This window comes from Macaca thibetana, chromosome 9 (genome assembly GCF_024542745.1).
Source record: "Macaca thibetana thibetana isolate TM-01 chromosome 9, ASM2454274v1, whole genome shotgun sequence".
NCBI lineage: Eukaryota > Metazoa > Chordata > Mammalia > Primates > Cercopithecidae > Macaca > Macaca thibetana.
The window spans coordinates 31618678-31638501 of record NC_065586.1 but is presented as its reverse complement, the minus strand read 5'-3'; the positions used below and the strand labels follow the sequence as shown (position 1 = coordinate 31638501).

Here is a 19824-nt window from a genome sequence, read left to right as displayed (position 1 = left end):
TTTAAATCAAGTATTTAAAATCTAGTTTGTGGGAAAGTCATTATGGCACTACTGGATGCCTTGTACCTGCCCATCTTGCATAGTTCTTGCCCCTTTCCTAGAATCCGCCATTTCTCCGAAGACCTCTGGTCCTTTTATTGGGAGAATGATGCAAGAAGCCACAGCTGAGTGCTAGGTGTGTTTGTTACTGCTAGCTTGTCATTTTTATTGACAGCCAGGAAATATGTGTGTATAATATCAAGCAGTGTAGATACACATCTGTAATATTTCTGTAATATTTCTGTATATGATCACTTATATATCTGTGGTAAACTAAAAATGAGTTCCTACTGATGTCTCCAAGTCTAATCCGTTGGATCATTCTAGCCTCCTCTTGCTTATCTGTAAATTTTCACTCCAACATTGAGAAACCTGATACCTGCTATCCACCATTGAGTTACTTGTTTTATTCCAGTATACATGTATAGCAGTATCAAGATATTTAACTTGCACTCCTGGGGAAAGAACTTTATCAACTTTTGTGCAGTTCCTTTTGCCTATTTTTCCTTTTGCAAATAAAAAAAATTATTTATCTTTAAATTTTTGGTAGAGACACACCTTACTGTGTTGCCCAGCCTGGTGTCAAACTTCCGGTCTTAAGTGATCCTCCTGCCTTGGCCTCCCAAAGTGCTGGGATTATGGGTGTAACCACCCCCAGCCCCTTCTGCCCATATTCTTAGAGACTCCACTGATTTCCAAAGTAACTTACGTCAGCATTTTCCCCCCACTCTGTTCAGTGAGGTTGTTTCATGTGTTTGTAATACTATTAGATTCTTGTCACATCTGCTTTCCATCCTGGAATCTTGCCCCAGCGCAATGATATTTTTAAATTTGCATACTTTGAAGTTCACGCTTTTCATTGCAAAGACCAATGGGTTTTGACAAACGCATAATGTCATATATCCACCATTATTGTATTACTGTATACAAAATAGGTTTGACTTAAAAGCATCGTCTGTGCTTCACCTATGGAATTCTGTGTCCCCTTCTACTCCAGCACTCACTGTCTACGGTTTTGACTTCCAGAATGCTGTAAATTGAAATCATTCTGTGGCTTTTTCATACTGGCTTTCTTTCATTAGCAACATATGTTTAAGATGCATATTTTCATGGTTTGATAACTCGTTTCTTTTTTGTTTTGTTTTGTTTTCTTTTTCTTTTTTTTTAAATACAGGGTCTTGCTCTGTTGTCCAGGCTAGAGTGTAGTGATATGATTATGACTCACTGCAGCCTCAACTTCCGGGGATCAAGTGATCCTCCCACCTCAGCCTCCCAAGTAGCTGGGACTATAGATGTGTGCCATTGTACCTGGCTAATATTTTTTCTACTTTTTTTGTGGAGATGGGGGTCTTTCTTTCTTGTCCAGGCAGGTCTTGAACTCCTGGACTCAAGTGAGCCGCCTGCCTTAGGCCCCCAAGTGCTGGAATTATAGGCATAAGCCACTGCACCCAGCCCTCATTTCTTTTTATCACTGAATAATAGTCCATTACATGGATGTCTCACGGCTCGTTTATCCTTTCTCCTGTTGAAGGACATCTTGGTTGTTCCTGTTTGGAGCAATTATGAATAAAGCTACTATACACATTTACATGCGGGACTTTTTGTGGACATAAGATTTCTACTCGTTTGGGTAAATACCTAGGAATGAGATAGCTAGATCCTATGGTAAGGGCATGTTTAACTGTGTAAGAAACTGCTAAACTGTCTTCCAAAATGGCTGTATCATTTTGCATTACCACCAGCAAAGAATGAGAATTCCTGTTTTACATCCTCGCCAGTATTTGGTATTGTTAGTTTTTGGATGTTAGCCATTCTAATAGGAGTGTGGTGGTATCTCATTGTAGTTTTAATTTGCAGTTCCATAACGATATGATGTTGAGCAGTTTTTTAAGTGCTTATTTGCCATCTGTGCGTGCGTATGTGGGTGTATGTGTGTGTGTGTATATATATAATTTTTTTTTTAGTGAGGTATCTGTTCAGATCTTTAGCTCATTTTAAAAGTTGGTCTTATTGAGTTTTTAGAATTATTTGTATATTTTGCATGCAAGTCTGTAATCAGACTTGTATTTTGCAAATATTTTCTCTTAGTGTTTTTATTCTTTTAACAGTGTCTTTCACAGAGGACAAATTGTTAACTTTAATAGAATACTAGCTTAATTTTTTCTTTGAAGGATCATAAATTTGGAGTATGGAAAAACTCATTGCCAAACTAAAGGTCATATTTCTTCCTTTTTGAATTGGAATATTTTCTTTCTTTTTTTTGTATTAAAATTATTTTTTAATATTGAGTAGATTTTGGGTAATGATAGTGGAGTTTTTTTTCTTTTTTTCTTTTTTAAAAATTTTAAAATTTTAAGTAGAGGAAGTGTCTTCCTATGTTTCCCAGGCTGGGCTTAAACTCCTGTCCTCAAGCAGTCCTCTTGCTTTGGCCTCCCAAAGTGCTGGGATTATAGGTGTGAGTCACCATGCCTGGCCTGAAGTGGAATATTTTCTACACTTTTATAACAATCATTTTATAATTCTTATAACATTCTCGACATTTTTATAACAATCAAGAAAAAGTCATTAAGTCCACCTTATTTCTAAGACTTCATGGCACACATCTTTTAAACATACCCAATGCAAATGTCATTTTAGTTAAAACTTGCTTGCTTCCTTAGATGCTTCTGCTGTTGTTTCCTAATTTTTGTTTCAGATTTAAATTTTGGTTTTGAATTTGCTTTACCAGTTTACACTTGATTGTATTTCTGCCTGCTTTCCAGTTACCCAATTATTTCCCTTTTTTTTTTTTTTTTTTTGAAACAGAGTCTCCCTCTATCGCTCTGTTGCCTAGGCTGGAGTGCAGTGGCTCGATGTGGGCTCATTGTAACCTCCGCCTCCCAGGTTCAAGGGATTCTCATGCCTCATCCTCCCCAGTAGCTGGGATTACAGGTGTGTGCCACCAAGCCCAGCTATTTTTTTTTTTTTTTTTTGTACTTTTAGTAGAGACAGGGTTTCACTATGTTGGCCAGGCTGGTCTTGGACTCCTGGCCTCAAGTGATCCACCGGCCTCGACCTCCCAAAGTGTTGGGATTACAGGTGTGAGCCACCACACCCAGCCTGATTATTTCTTCTATCCTTTTTGCTGTTTCTGTTTTTGCTATTTATTTATGGCCAGAATGGTTTATAATGTAAATCATTATACTTTCCTTGTCTTCTTTGATAGCCTACCTAAATTCAGATGAGAAATGTCTTATATTCTGCATCTGTTTTTTCTTATTTTAAACATTTTTTGTAGAGGCATGGTCTCACTATGTTGCCCAGGCTGGTCTCAAACTCCTGGCCTCAAAGGATTCTCCCACATTAGCCTCCCAAAGGTGTGAGCCTGTGTGCCCAGTCCTTTTTTTTTTTTTTTTTTTTTTTTTAAAGAAAACAGGGATCATTCATTAAGAAAAAAACCTGAAGTGCCTAATAATGGCCTGTGATTTTTGTTAAGTGTACAACTAACAGAAGTATTTGATGGAATGATTTCTTCTGCTGGAACTTAATGCTGGAATTGTTCTTTACTTTTTTGTTGTGCTCAAGATTAATTGATTTCTGTAGTAGGGTCCTGGTTAGGGATTATTAATTTTAAACAAGTACTTTAAAAATTACTCAGAGGATTTGATGCCAAGTTCAGTGTTTAAACTGGTAAAGTTTCTTAATATTTTATGTGTTTGAAGCTATATTAACATTTTATAGTTCACAGTATTAGCATTGCTAAATAGGTTATACATATCTGGACTGAACTTAAATTGTAAGCTCATTAATTAAGATACATTATGTTTCGGCTGGGCGTGGTGGCTCACACGTGTAATCCCAGCACTTTGAGAGGCCGAGGTGGGCGGATAACAAGGTCAGGAGTTCCAGACCAGCCTGACCAACATGGTGAACCCCTGTCTCTACTAAAACTACAGAAGTTAGCCAGGCATGGTGGTGGGTGCCTGTAGTCCCAGCTGCTCAAGAGGCTGAGGCAGGAGAATCGCTTGAACCTGGGAGGCGGAGATTGCAGTGAGCTGAGATGGCGCCGCTGCACTCCAGCCTGAGCGACAGAGCGAGACTCCATCTCTAAAAAAAAAAAAGATACATTATGTTTCTTTAACGTTTTGTTTATCTGTTTACTTTTTTTGATATACCTCTTAAACAGATTGGTTGGTTGAAACAGATGTCCTGGGGGAGGAAGACAACATTTGCTGAACTGTATGATTTTTGATAGGCTTCTTGGTAGTTTAAATGGGAAGAAAATTTTAAAAATTGGCAGATAGAAAGGAGAAGGCTTTTAGATTATAAAATAGCATGATAGGAAATTTGAAACTGACTTGGGGACAGAGAAGTAAAATATATAAGCAGGCGTGTGTGTGTGTGCATGGGGTGGTTGTTGAAACATGAGGAAAAAGTGGCTGGAAAGGGAGGAGGAAGACTGGTAAGAGGCGTGAAAAGTTTGTATGGGCGTTTTTGAGAATGCTAAGAACAGCATCAGGGTGTAGCAGGCAGCAGATATGCAGACCTTGTATATATTGGGAGTTGGGTACTTAGTTGTAAGTGTGTGGGATGAATATGGATGGAGGCGTGTGGTGACGAGTATGGTATAGAATACATTTCAGTTCCAGGAGTGTTGTCCTTGGACAGCGTTGTATTTGATTGAGCAAACTTTTAACCAAAATACTTTATAGTAACAGGATAAACAGCGTTCAACTTTCTCTAAAGAACAGAATCTACAGGTCTGGGGAACAGAGGAAGAAACAACCCCAAATTAAAACTGTAAATCTTTCTTTTAATACAGCTTATGTTTTTAAGTAAAAATAGCATAAATTATTCACCCATTTGCAGGTACTTTTACCTAGGTCTAAATTTTTAGTGTTACCCCATAATCATTTTAATTATTTTTTTCAGAGAATTTACCTGATTTTTGTCCTTTCCGTGAAGTTTAAGTTTCATCTTTTTAAACGTAAATTATTTCATGATTCCATTTCCACATTCTCAGCACATTTTAAAAAAATTGATAACACTATATTTTTTATTGTGTACAATATAATGTTTTGAAGTATATATACATAGTGGAATGGCTAAATTTAGCTAATTAACAAATGCATTACCTCACATAGTTATCATTTTTGTGGTGAGAGCACACATCCACTCTCTTCACAGTTTTCAAGAATACAGTATATTGTCATTTACTGTAGTCACCTTGCTGTACAATAGGTCTCTTGAAATTTATTCCTCCTATTTGACTATAATTATGTGTCCTTTGACTAACCATCTCAGCATTTCTCCCCTAGGCCCTTAGCCTCTGGTTACCACCATTTTATTCTTAATTTCTTCTTCTTCTTCTTCTTTTGTTTTTTTTTTTGAGATGGAGTTTTGCTGTTGTTGCCCAGCCTGGAGTGCAATGGCGCGATCTTGACTCACCACAACCTCTGCCTCCTGGATTCAAGCAGTTCTCCTGCCTCAGCCTCCCAAGTAGCTGAGATTACAGGCATGCGCCACCATGCCTGGCTAATTTTGTATTTTAAGTAGGAACGGAGTTTCTCCATGTTGGTCAGGCTGGTCTCGAACTCTCGACCTTAGGTGATCCACCCACCCCCGTTTCCCAAAGTGCTGGGATTACAGGCATGAGCCTCTGCGCCCAGCCTCAGCTTCTATGAGATCAATTTTTTTAGATTCCACATATGAGTGAGACCATGTCATGTTTGTCTTTCTGTGCCTTGCTTATTTCATTTAACATAATGTCCACTGGGTTCATTCCTGTTGTTGCAAATGGCAGGATTGTCTTCTTTTTTATGGCTGAGTAGTATCCCATTGTGTGTATGTGTGTATGTATATACATATTTATCCTTTGATGGACAGTTAGATTAATTCTATATCTTGCCTATTTCAAGTACTGCTGCAGTAAACATGGGAGTGCAGATATCTCTTCACATACTGATTTCATTTCCTTAGGATATATGCCCAGTAGTGGAATTGGTGGATCATATAGTAGTTCCATTTTTAATGTTTTGGGGAGCCTCTATATTGTTTTCCTTTATGGCTGTACTAATTTTCATTAACACCAACAGTATGTAAAGGTTCCCCTTTCTCCACATTCTCACCAGCTTATCTTTTGCCTTTTTTGATACTAGCCATTCTAACTGGGGTGAAGTGCTTTCTCATTGTGGTTTTGATTTGCATTTTCCTGATTAGTGATGTTGAGCATTTTTTTCTTACACTTTTTGACTATGTGTCTTCTTTTGAAGAACATCTTTTCAGGGCTTTTGCCCATTGTTTAATTGGATTATTATTATTATCATTTTTGTGCTATTGAGTTATTTGATTCCTTATCCTTTTTGAATGTTAGCCCCTTGTCAGATGTATAGTGACATGTAGAGGAATGAAACTAGAACCTTGTTTCTCACCATATAGAACAATCATCTCAAAGTGGGATTAGAGAATTAAATATAAAACCTAAAACTGTGAACCTACTATAGAAAGAAAACATAGGGGAAATGCTTCATGACATCAGTCTGGGCAAGGACTTTTGAGTATGACCTCTAAAGCACAGGCAACGAAAGCAAAAATAGCAAATGGCATTATTGTTATTTTCATAATAAAAAATTGTATTAGAAGCATTCAGAATTTTAACAAAACAGCTGCAACTTTTTGTTTTTGCAGTTACAGAGTGGTATTTAGTTAACAGAACAATTATTTCATGTAAACTGCATAGAGACAACAACTGAAGATGAAACTATCATCCCCATATGTAACTGATTTGTGCTGTGCACCAAGTACCTTTAAATTTCCATGCCATTTTATAACCCTCATACTATACCAAGAAGGTTAGTGGCTATTGAAAATACCGCCAGGACAGGACTATCTAAAGACATGTTTGGTAGTGTATTAACTGTACAAAAAAAGACACTGTACACTTCGAAAACAAAAATATACAGCCTTACATTTCGATTTTTTCTTCCAAAAAAAAAAAAAAATCCTGCTAGAACCAACTGATTTGTCATCATCATGTTTATCTTTATTTTCCTGCTCTTCCTCATTCTCTTCATTTTCCTCATCTTCGTTCTTTTTCTTGCTTTTTTATTCCAGCCTTGATGACTCCTGTTTCTTTTCGCATCAGGCTTTCCTTTAGCTTGGTATGCAGCAATATCCTTCTTGTATTTCTCCTTCAGCTTCACAACCATCTTTCCGTAAGGTTGCTTGTCCTCTGCAGCAATGTCATCTGCATCTCTCCCAGTTTCTTTGCAATATATCCAGTGGATAGGCCAGGATGTTTACCTTTGATTTTTGGCCCATACTCAGAAAGGAACAAGAAAAAGACCAAACAAAGTAGGCCCCTTGGGTGTATTGGGATCCTTGAACTTCTATTTTGTTTTCCCTTTAGGAGGGATGTAGGTTTTCATTTCTCTTTCATAATGGGCCAGGTTTGTCTTTCCCTGTCTTCACATTTTCGCTTCTCTTGAGCAAACATGGTTTTCCACCTCTTTGAGCACTTCTTAGAAGACCCTTAGACGCTGACTGAAGCATCTGGGTGCTGCTGCTTGTGCTCCTCCTGGCAAGTTTGCACAAAGAATGTGTATGATGACATTTTGTCTCTTGACTTCTTTGGATTTTTGCCCATATTCAGTTATTTTTCCTCAGCAAGGCATAGAGCTGCTCAGTGCCTCTCTGGCTCACACTTGCCCTGGTGTTGTTTCTGTGGAGCTCAGTGTATGCTGACACATGGGATTACATCAAACGGAGATGCTTCTGTGTGGCAAGGGAAACAGTCAACAGAATGAAGAGACAACCTATATAATGGGAGAAAATATTTGTAAACTATACGTCTAACAAGGGGTTAATATTTTCATTCTTTCTGAATCAATAATTTATAATAAGTTTTTTTCTTTCATTTTTATGTGGCTTTTCCTATACCTTGGATTGTAACATGTAGTTCCTGCTATGTGGCTTTCTGCATGTTTATAATTTTAATAGTTTCTCTTGGAGCTTTCCAACCTGTTTCCCCACCCTTCACCCCAGTATTGACTAGAAATCTATCTCAGCTCTTACTTTTTATCCCATTGTGTCCATTCTTGCTCGTTTTACTTGCCTTGGTACCTAACCACCTTTTCTGTAGAGATACCTTTTGACCACTTCTCCATCTCTTTTGCCCTCCTACTTCTCATTACCTTTAACTAAAACTCTGGATTGGATGTCTCATGTTGAACACAGTGAAACTGACTTCCTTATCTTTCTCCCTAACTCCTCCTTCATACTTACCTTTGTAGTCACTGGGGAAGGGATAGTCATAAAGCCTGGCAGTGAAAGAGATTGAATGTGGACTGACCTTTAACCCATTGTTCCCCAGCCCCACAGTTCCTCTCCCACTAGTGTGAAACCATACAGCTCACTTGTTATTCTTCATCCTTCTTTTCTCCATTCTTACGGATAAATGTCTAACTATAGTATGTACGAGCTGCTGTAACCTTTTGAAAAGTAGCTGCCTATTCCCTCACTCATCTCTGCATCTTCAAAGATATTTCTTAAGTTATTTTATTACTTTCCTGGAAAAAAATCACCTAAGGATAAGCAGTTCAGTGTAAAATTTTGAAAAGTTGTGAAAATTTTATATAGGTAAAGGATCAAAGCACATAGTGACTAGTGTTCTGGTAATGCATGACAGTAACAACTGAGCATCTGAAAGGTCAGAATTCCTGTTTAATGTGATGGGAGATACCATGGGGTGAGCATATTTGGCATAGCTCAGGTAGGGTAGAGATGGGAATTCATTTTGGATGTGATAAGTTTGAGGTGTTTATTGGACCACCAAGTAGATTTGGTTATTATGTATCAATAGTCTTTTTTAATCTGGAAGAATCCCCCTCCATTGATAGTACTTTTTCAAAGAGCTCAGGTCTGTTGTCTAATAGAATGTCTGACATTCTGGATTTGTTTGATTGTTTTCTAGTAATTGCTTAAGGTGAAACATGCTTTTGACAAGAATATAATGTAGGTGGCATTGTATATGTTTTATTGCGTCACATAGGAGGCATATCTTGTCAGCTCGCATTAGTGCTGTTTGATCATTTGGTTAAGCTTGTGCCACCACATCTCTCCATTGTTAAGGTATTTTACCCTATTTAATATTAGTAAGTAGGCTGGGTGTGGTCGCGCCTGTAATCCCAGTACTTTGAGAGGCAGAGGTGGGTGGATCACATGAGCCCAGGAGTTTAAGACCAACCTGGGCAACATGGTGGAACCTCATCTTTAAAAAAATACAAAAATTAGTAGGGTGTGGTGGTGTGCAACTGCAGTTCCGATACTCAGGAGGCTGAGGTGGGAAAATTACTTGAGCCCAGGAGGTGGAAGTTGCAGTGACCCACGATTGTACGGCTGCACTCCAGCCTCTGTGACAGGGTGAGATTGTGTCTCAAAAATAAATAGCTGGGTGCGGTGGCTCATGCCTATAATCCCAGCACTTTGGGAGGCTGAGGCAGGCCGATCACCTGAGGTCAGGAGTTTGAGACCAGCCTGGCCAACATGGTGAAACCCCATCTCTCATAAAAATGCAAAAATTAGCTAGGCATGGTGGCTCATACCTGTAATCCCAGCTACTTGGGAGGTTGAGGCAGAAGAATTGCTCGAACCCGGGAGGCGGAGCCTGCAGTGAGCCAAGATCGTGCCACTGCACTCCAGCCTGTGTAACAGAGACTCTTGTCTCAAAAAATAAATTAATTAAGATAAAAAAATAAAATAATTAGAAAGTAATCAGGGGACAAATGTGTTAGGACACCTAATAACTTTTACCATATGTTTTTATTCTCTTTACCCATTCAATACATACACTTGAAAAACAGTTCTTTCATCTTAACAGTTTTATAGTAGAAGAGTTGTTTCTTATATGATCAGAAGTTTAGAAAGATGCTTGTCAGAATGAAAAATAAGGGAAAAAATGAAATTGAGACAGTATGGAAGTACAGTGGGAGAGGGCAGTGGTAAAGCCAACCTCAGTGGCTGTTGGTGGTTGTGTTTGCATGTGTTTGGAGGGTGGTGCTGACCACAATCTTGATGTATAAAACTTTCCTGGTTCCTTATGGCTGTTATAAAAAAAGTTTTGCTTTTAAAAATGTAAGCAGCATTATATTCTTAGTCTTACTTCAGCGATCTTGGTTTGAGTTAATGAACTTTTTTTTTTTTTTTTTTTTTTTACAGATTTAAATTGATACTGGTGTACATCTCCTTGTTCTAAGGTAATTTTTTAGTTTTTAAAACTGTATTGTATTAAATTTATTAGTCAAGTAGTTTGTCTAGAAAGTAAATTTCAGTTACTACAATTGTATCAGTGACTGACTGACCACCTGGCCTTATAGGCTTTTCGTCATAGAGAAGATTGTTATCCTCAGGAGAATGATGGTTACTACACCTGTAGTGTACAATAATATGCTCAGTACTTGTTCGCTATAGAAAATTAGTAGGTTGTTATGGAACCTTGGGTTTACACATTTTTGGTAAATCTCAGTTTGCCTTAGGATCCTTGAGCATTGGGTTGAATGTATTAGTTTCCTAGGGCTGCTGTAACAAATACTACAAACTGGGGTGCTTAAACAGCAGACATGTATTTTTATTCTCTCACTGGTCTAGAGGCTAGAAGTCTAAAATCAGTTTTGGCAGGGCCATGCTCCCTCGGAAGGCTCGGGGGGAGAATCCTGCTTTCCTCACCCCTGCCTGGCTGCTGCTGGTTGCCAGCAGTCCTTGGTGTTCCTTGGCTTTTAGCTGCTTCACTCCACTCCAGTTTCTGCCTTTCTCTTCAGATGGTCTTCTCCCTCTGTAGCTTTTCTCTCTGTAAATCTCCTTCTCCTTTTTTTCTTTTTTATTTTGAGACAAAGTCTCACTCTGTCACCCAGGTTGGAGTGCAGTGGCGGGATCTTGGCCCACCACAACCTCAAACTCCTGGGCCCAGGAGATCCTTCCACCTCGGCTTCCCAAGTAGCTGGGACTATAGGTGCATGACATCACACCCAGCTAATTTTTGTAATTCATGTAGAGGCAGGGTTTCGCCATGTTGGCCAGGCTGGTCTCAAACTCCTGGGCTCAAGCCGTCCACCTGCCTCAGCCTCCCAAAGTGTTGGGATTACAGGTGTAAACCACTGTGCCCTTAATCTCCCTCTCCTTATAAAGGCACCAGTCATTGGATTTTGGGGCCCACCCTAATCAAGTATGACCTTGTCTTAACTTGGTTACATCTGCAAAGACCCTCTTTACAAATAAAGTCACAGATCCTGGAGTTAGGACTTGAACTATCTTTTGGGGGAACACAATTCATCCCCAACAGGTGGGAACTGGCTCATGCTGTAGTGATATGAGGATGCAGTGATCATTTAAACCCATAATGCTGTGTTCTAGGAGGTACTAAAATATTTTGGAATTGGTATAGAAATGAAAGTAAATGCATATTAGTTGTTATTAGTGAACTTTTCTAAGAAGGTGAAGGAGGTTTGAGGGAGTCATGAAAGGAAGGAAAGTTTTTCTCAACTCTTGTGTCTGCCTAATTAGTGTATATTTACTGTTCCAGTTATTGGCTTTTGTTTTGGTCATAAGTGACTGAAAAATGTAGATTACAGTTAGAATGAAAGTGTTTTTAATGTGGCAGTGCATATGATATTAGTCACATGTTTGCTTTTTGGGGTTTGAGATTTGAAGTAATGTTCTTTAAATGGCCTATACTGTATGATGCTTGTGAGTAAGTACCAAATCCAGATTGCATTAACTTTTTTCTTCATTCTCTTCCTCCACTTAAATAAAACAGCTATATTCATCCAACAAGTCATAAAGCCATAATGTGGTATAACATCCTTTTTGAGAGGTGAATATTATTGAATGAAAATGGCTGACAGAAGTGGGAAGATTATTCCAGGACAAGTGTATATTGAGGTGGAATATGATTATGAATATGAAGCAAAGGATAGAAAGATTGTGATAAAACAAGGGGAGCGGTACATCTTGGTGAAAAAGACCAATGATGACTGGTGGCAAGTCAAGCCGGATGAAAACTCCAAAGCGTTTTATGTGCCAGCCCAGTATGTGAAAGAGGTCACGCGCAAAGCTCTAATGCCACCTGTTAAGCAGGTAGCTGGTCTACCAAATAACTCCACGAAAATAATGCAGAGTTTGCATCTTCAGAGATCAACAGAAAATGTGAACAAATTGCCTGAGCTTTCAAGTTTCGGAAAGCCGTCGTCGTCTGTTCAAGGAACAGGTCTTACTCGTGATGCCAATCAGAATTTTGGACCCAGTTATAATCCAGGTCATACTGTCAACCTAAGCCTGGACCTGACCCATAATAACGGAAAGTTTAACAATGACTCACATTCTCCTAAAGTTTCCAGCCAGAATAGGACACGCTTATTTGGTCATTTTCCCGGTCCAGAGTTCTTGGATGTAGAGAAAACTAGCTTCTCCCAGGAACAATCTTGTGATTCCGCAGGAGAAGGCTCTGAAAGAATACATCAGGATTCTGAATCTGGTGATGAACTTAGCAGCAGCTCCACTGAACAGATAAGGGTAAGATTAAAAATAGAATGAGGAAACACTTGTACCACCCTAGTGAAAATATTATAGTTTTTCTTTTAATTGAAATATTTATAAGAGTTAAGACTTGTTTTGCTTTGTATTTTCAGAGTACATGGGTTCTATCCTGATTTAAAGATCTAGAAAATATGTGAAATAACTTGTGGAGTTCATAAAGGGTCACTTTTTGGTTTTCATAATTATTCTTATACCATAACAGGACTAGATCTACTTTAAGTGTGGAAACTTCTTTTTCCCTTTTCTCTATTGATTATGTATAAGGCAGAGGGAATTTACTTAATTTACTCAGTGATGATATTTCTTCTAATAGAAAAAATTTTTACTGTTTTCTACCTGTACCCATTTTGACTTGTTTCCAAGAAGTCTTCAGGTAATAATTGGTTATCTGAGGAAAGATGTCATTGGAATATTAACTGCTCACTTTTGTCTTAAGTGTCTAAGTATCCACAGTTGATTTCACTGAATATTAGCCTGGAAAAATTTTTCTGTGTTCCTGGTTCGTTTTTTTTTTTTTTTTTTTCTTAAAGACAAGGTCTTGCTCTGTCGCCCAGGCTGTAATGCAGTGGAACAGTCATGGGTCACTGCAGCCTCGACCTCCTGGGCTCAAGCGATCTTCTCACCTCAGCTTCCCCAGTAGCTGGCACTACAGGTGTGTGCTGCCACACCCAGCTAATTAAAAAAAAATTTTTTTTTTAGAGACAGGGTCACACTATGTTGCCCAACCTGGTCACTTCCTGGCTCAAGTGATCCTTCTGTCTTGGACTCCCAGAGAGCTGGGATTACAGGTGTGTGCCACTGTACCTGGCTTTTTGTTTTTCTTTTTAAACCTTTCTTTTGAGATTAGATCTATGTCATTTTGTTTCTCGAGTGAAGACATTTTAAAAGTACGTACATGAAATTGAAACTTGAATATATTTTGGAAAGTGTAACTTTAAGTAAATTTAAAAATTAATGAGTTTTTGGCCTGAAGTTCTGTTGTAAGATTATTCATCAAGTCTGTGAATAATTGTGAGGTGTGCCCTTAGGTGTGGTCTGATCGTTATGGAAGTATATTCTTTCTGTAGGTTGTAATTTTTCTTGTGACATTTTGGAGTGGAAATAGGAAAAAGGGAAGACTCTAGAAAAACTTCTAGTGTTGGAGATCAAGGAAGCTACGTGAAGTAGCTCTGTCAGTTTATCATCGTGTGTCTTAGTAAGTTTTTGTTCAGTCTTTATGTGATACTCTGACATAGAATATATAGTCTTTCCTGGAATTTTTCTATATATAGCTCCTCAGGGAACTAATGGGCCTTAGGAAAGACGCAGGATTCCATCCAGCCATCACCACAATTTCACACTTCAGATTACATTTTGTATTTATGTACACATGCAATCCTATGTTTTTTTCATTACAGTTATCTTAAGTTCACTGCCCTGGAGTTCCATGGCTCCTAACCTCTCTTGGGGCCTTAACACTGTTTGGAAATCCTATTAGATTTCTCCAGTCAGCCCTCTTCCTAACTCTCCATGGCAGCTGTTTCAGACCTTCTCCATTTTCCTTAGTTCTCTGATTCACTTACTTTCCCCTGCTTTCATGAGAAGATAACCTTGCCTTCCACTTTACAGCAAATAAGAAAGCCATGGGATGGAAACTACTTCAGCTTTGGGGAGCACGTGGTTCATAGTACTGGCTTTAGATTGGAATCTGGTTCTATATCACTTGCCAGCTGTGTGATAATTGGGGAAAATTACTGAACCTCTCTGTGTTTTAGTTTCTTCATTTAAAAATGGGAGTCACAGTGTTCTTGAGGCACATAATACATGCATTATGTATCTATTGATGTTTAATAAACTACCCCCAATTCAAGTGGCTTAAAATAGTAAACATTACCACTTGGCTCCTGTGAGTCACTAAATCAGAAGCAGCTTAATTGGGTGATTCTGAAGGCTAGGGGTGTCTCCTGAGGTTGGGGCTGGAGGGGCTGCTTCTGAAGATGGCTCACTCATGTGGGACTGGTTGGGCCTCTTCATAACTGCTTGTGTGTTGTTTCTAGTTTTCTTCAGATGGAGCGGAGAGAACGTGGTAGACACTGCACTGTCCTTTAGTCCTCATCTTTGAAATTGCTCACTGTCATATCCTATTGATTGTGCAGTTCAGCCCTGTTCTGTGTGGGAGGAGACTGTACAGGGGTGTGCATATCAGGATTTGAGGATCATTGAGGAGCCTCCTTGGAGACTGACTATAAGTATGCCATAAAATATAGCTGCTATTATTATTGTTGTTACTTCTGTTATTATTTCCACCATCAGATCTATAAATACACTTGTATCAGTAGTCCTTTTTTCCCCCAGTACAATACAAGTGTTTCCTGTGCAGTCAAAGAGCATTCTCTTCATATTCACTCTTCCCACATTTCACACACCTTATGCCAAAGATTATAGTATTGTGCTCATATGGTTTTAAACTTGTTGTTTGTCAACTGTTTTCAGCATTTACATTTGCTCATGTTTTTCTCATCTTAGTAAAGCTCTTCTTCAACTCCACCTTCCCCTCAGAGCATCTTTTATCTTCCTTTACCTTTATTGGCGACCCCCAGAAAGACTGATATGTATTTGCTTTTCTGCACTTCCTCATTTCCCACTCACTTGGTAACCTTTCCAGTGTGGTTTCTGGCTCCACCACACCACCCAAACTGTTTCTGCTAAAGATACTCATGGTTTCATTGTTGATACATTTACAAGGTGGTTAAAAGAATTTTAGTGTGTGCCTGTAGTTCCAGCTATTCAGGAGGCTGAGGTGGGAGGATCACTTGAGGCCAGGAGTTTGGGACCAGCCTGAGTGATATAGTGAGACATCATCTCTAAAAAACAAAAACCAAAAAACACCACAAAATTTTATACATAATTAATACAATTATCACAGCCAACAAGATTAATAATCAGATGCCAAATTTAAATAATTTTTTATTCAGGCACAGCAAGGGTGTAAATATTACTAATTTAAGTGTATGACTTGATGAATTTTTACTTATGTATACACTCTGTAACCAGTCTCGAGCCCCTTCCCTGTCAGTATCCACACCCTCAGCTCCTATGTCTTTCTTAGGAGGTTTTCATTTTTCTGACTTATATCACTACTGATCAGTCTTCTTTAATTAAACTTTTCATTTTGAGATAATTGTAGATTCATAAGCAGTTGTAAGAAATAATTTGGAGGCCGGGCATGGTGGCACATGCTTGTAATCCCAGCACTTTTGAGAGGCCGAGGTGGGAGGATCACCTGGGCCCAGGAGTTTGAAACTAAATTGGGAAACATGGCAAAACCGTCTCCACAAAAAATACAAAAATTAATTGGGTGTGGTGGCATGTGCCTGTAGTCCTGGCTACTTGGGAGGCTTAGGTGGGAGGATCATTGGAGCCCAGGAGGCAGAGGTTGCAGTGACCTGAGATTGCACTGTTGCACTCCAGCTTGGGCAACAGAGTGAGACCCTGTCTCAAAATAATAATAATTTGGACAAGTCTCTTGTACCCTCTATCCGGTTACTTTTAATGGTAACATCTGGCAAAACTATACTGTAATGTCACGATCAGGGGTTTCATGTTGGTACAGTTAATATGCTGAGCATTTCTATCACCACAGGAATCCCGTATGTTGCCCTTTTATAACCATAACCAATTCCCTCCCACCTTAACTCTCCTTAACCCTGATCACCACTCATCTGTTTTCCATTGCTATAATTTTGTCATTTGAAGAATTTTATATAAATGGAATCCATACCTTTGGAGATTGGCCTTTCATTCAGCATAACTCTGTGGATTGGTCCAGGCTGCTGTGTGTTATCAGTAGTTTGTTCTTTTTGTTGCTGAGTAGTGTTCTATGCTATGGATGTAGCATAGTTTATTTAACCATTTATCCATAAAAGAATGTCTAGGTTGTTTCCAGTTTTTGGCTGTTGCAAACAAAACTGCTATAAACGTTTCTGTACAGGTTTTTATGTGTATATAACTTTTCATTTCTTTGGGGTAAATGCCCACAAGTATAATTGCTGTTCATAAAGTAGTTGCATGGTTAGTTTTTAGGAAATAATCCAAGTGTTTTTACAGAGTGACTGTATCATTTTAAATTCCCACCAGCAATGTATGAGTATCCGGTTCCTCTGTGTGCTCACCAGCATTTGGTGTTGTCACTATTTTTTTATTTTAGCCATTCTGATAGGTGAGTAATGATGTCTCATTTTGATTTTGTTGTACATTTCTCTAATGGCTACTGACGTTGAATATGTTCTCATGTGTTTATTTGCCATTGGTAAATCCTCTTCATTGAAATGTTTCTGCATGTCTTTTGCCCATTTTCTAATTGGATTTTTTTTTACTGTTGAATTTTGATAGCTTTTTTTTTTTTTTTGGTACATAGTTTAGATACTGGCCATTTGCCAAATATATGGTTTGCCGATATTTTCTCCCAGCATGTAGCTTGCCTTTTCATCCTTTTAACAGTGTCTTTGCAGAGCACAAGTTTTTAACTTTGATTAAGTCTTGGTTATTGGTTTTTCCTTGTGTGGAATCATGGTTTTGTGTTAAGTCTAAGAACTAGTTTTAACTTTGTTGAAGTCCAGTTCATCAGTTTTTCCTTTTATAGATCATGCTTTTATATCAAGTATAAGAACTCTAGCTATATTAGGCTTCTCCAGAGAAATAGAACTGATAAGGGTATATGTATGTGTATACAGTCATGTACCACATAATGACATTTCAGTCAATGATGGACTGCATCTGTGATGACAGTACCAGAAGGTAATAATACTGTATTCTTACTGTTCATTTCTGTGTTTAGATACACAAATACCATTTGTTCCAGTTGCCTACATTATTCAGTACAATAATATGTTATACAAGTTTGTAGCCTAGGAGCAATAGGCTGTACCATCTAACTTAGGTGAATAGTAGGCTGTACCATCTCATTTTGTGTAAGAACACTCTGTGATGTTTGCCCAAAGATGAAATTGACTGTTATATTTCTCAGAAAATATCCCCATCGTTAAGTGATGCATGAAGTCCAGAATTTGCAGGGTGGACGGGCAGGTTAGAGACTCAGGGAAGAGCTGATGCACTTCAAATGGATAGGCTGTCTGGTGGCAGAATTTCTTCTTGCTTGAGGTAGGTCAGTCTGTTGTTCTATTCAGGCCTTCATTTGATTGGATGAGACCCACCTACATTCTGGGGAGCAATCTGCTTTACTCTCAGTCCACATTTAAAAGTGTTAATTTCATCCAAAAAAAAAAAATCACTGTCACAGAAACTTTCAGAATAATGGAAATATCTGGGTACTGTGGCCCAGCCCATTTGACACATACGGTTAACTATCACAGAAGCCTTAGATCCTGAATGCTTTCTTATTTTTTTTATTAAAGTTTATAGTTTTGCATTTTATGTTTGAATTTGTGATCCATTTTGAGTTTAATTTTTTTTTTTTTTTTTTTTTTTTTTGAGATGGGGTCTTACTCTGTCACCTAGGCTGGAGTGCAGTGGCACAATCGTAGCTCATTACAACCTTGAACCCCTGAGCTCAAGTGATCTTCTCAGCTTCATGAGTAGTTGGGACTACAGGCACGTGCCACCATGCCCAGCTAGTTTATGATTTTTTTGTAGAGAGAGAGTTTCACTGTGTTGTCCAGGCTAGTCTTGAACCCCTGGCCTCAAGTGATACTCTTGCCTCAGCCTCCCAGTGTGTTGGGATTATAGGCTTGAGTCACTGTGCCTGTGCCTGGCCATGAGTTTAATTTTTATATAAGGTGTGAGCCTTAAGATTTTTTTTGGCCTATGGATTTCTAATTATCATAGTACCACTTGTTGAAAAGGCTGCCTTTCCTCCAATAAATTGTGTTCTACCTTCGTTAAAAATAATTTGGGCTCCTTTGTGTGGGTCTGTTTCTGGGTCTTCTATTTTGTTTCATTCATATATGTCTCTTTAATACCATGCAGTTTTATTTACCATAGTTATATAATAAGTCACGAAATCAGATAAACTGATTCCTCTCACTTATTCTTCTTTTTCAAAATTGTTTTAGCTATTGTGGTAGGCTGAATAATACTTACCAAAGATAATAGGTCTTAATCCCTGGAACCTGTGATGTTACCATAATTGGGAAAGGGATTTTTGCAGTTGTGATTAAGTTAAGGATCTTGACAAGATTATCCTAAACCCTCCATGTAATCACAAATGTCTTTATAAGAGAGAGGTAGAGGGCATTGCACACAGAGAAGGCTATGTGAAGAAAAAACAGAGATTTGAGGATGCTGGCCTTCAAGATAGGAATGATGTGGCCGCGAGCCAAGGAATGCCAGCAGCCACCAGAAGCTGGAAGAAGCAAAGAAGGAATTTTTCTCTAGAGCCTCTGGTATACACATACTGGAGCATCAGAATTGTTAACTTGTACTTCAGTGGAATATGACTTTATCAACTAGAATAAAGCGTTTATAGTACTAGAATATAGTAACTTTAGTTTTACAGATTCTACACATTTTCAAAGCTTTTGAGATTAGCACCTTTTCCCTCATCCTGGTTTATGGAGGTAGTTTCAAACTTTTGTTTTTTTTTTTTTTTTTGAGACCAGGTTTTTGCTTTGTCACCCAAGTACAGTGATGTGATCTCGCCTCACTGCAACCTTCCACCTCCCGGGCTCAAGTGATCCTCCTGCCTCAGCCTCCCGAGTAGCTGGGACTAGGCACCCACCACCATTCCCAGCTTATTTTTTTGTATTTTTAGTAGCGATGGGGTTTCATCATGTTGGCCAGGCAGGTCTCAAATTCCTGATCTCAAGTGATCCTCCCGCCTCTGTCTCCCAAAGTGCTGGGATTACAGGCATGAACCACTGAGTCCAACTAGTTTCTTTCTTTTTTTTTTGAGACTGATTCTTGCTGTCACCTAGGCTGGAGTGCAGTGGTGCAATCTTGACTCACTGTGGTCTCTGCCTCCCAGGTTCAAGCGATTCTCCTGCCTTAGGTTCCCCAGAAGCTGGGATTACAGGCGCGCACCACCATGCCCAGCTAATTTTTTGTATTTTTAGTAGAGATGGAGTTTTGCCATGTTGGCCAGGCTGGTGTCGAACTCCTAACCTCAAGTGATCAGCCCACCTCAGCCTCAAAGTGCTGGGATTACAGGCTTGAGCTGCTGAGCCTGGCCCAGTTTCATACATTTTTAATAAAGTTAGGTTGTTTTGTCATAGTCTGCATTCT

The 19824-nt window shown here is 38.8% G+C and overlaps 1 protein-coding gene across 8 annotated transcripts in view; it reads left to right on the top strand.

Moving 5' to 3' along the window:
- The window catches only part of ARHGAP12 (Rho GTPase activating protein 12), a 148739-nt gene that overhangs the window by 13813 nt on the left and 115102 nt on the right, over positions 1 to 19824 (top strand). For all 8 annotated transcript variants that reach the window (XM_050805619.1, XM_050805624.1, XM_050805621.1 and 5 more), the window contains exons 2-3: positions 10234 to 10271; positions 11828 to 12582. In XM_050805619.1, the coding sequence (XP_050661576.1) occupies positions 11899 to 12582 (684 nt within the window). In that variant the 5' untranslated portion in view covers positions 10234 to 10271; positions 11828 to 11898. The remainder of the gene's footprint in view (positions 1 to 10233; positions 10272 to 11827; positions 12583 to 19824) is intronic.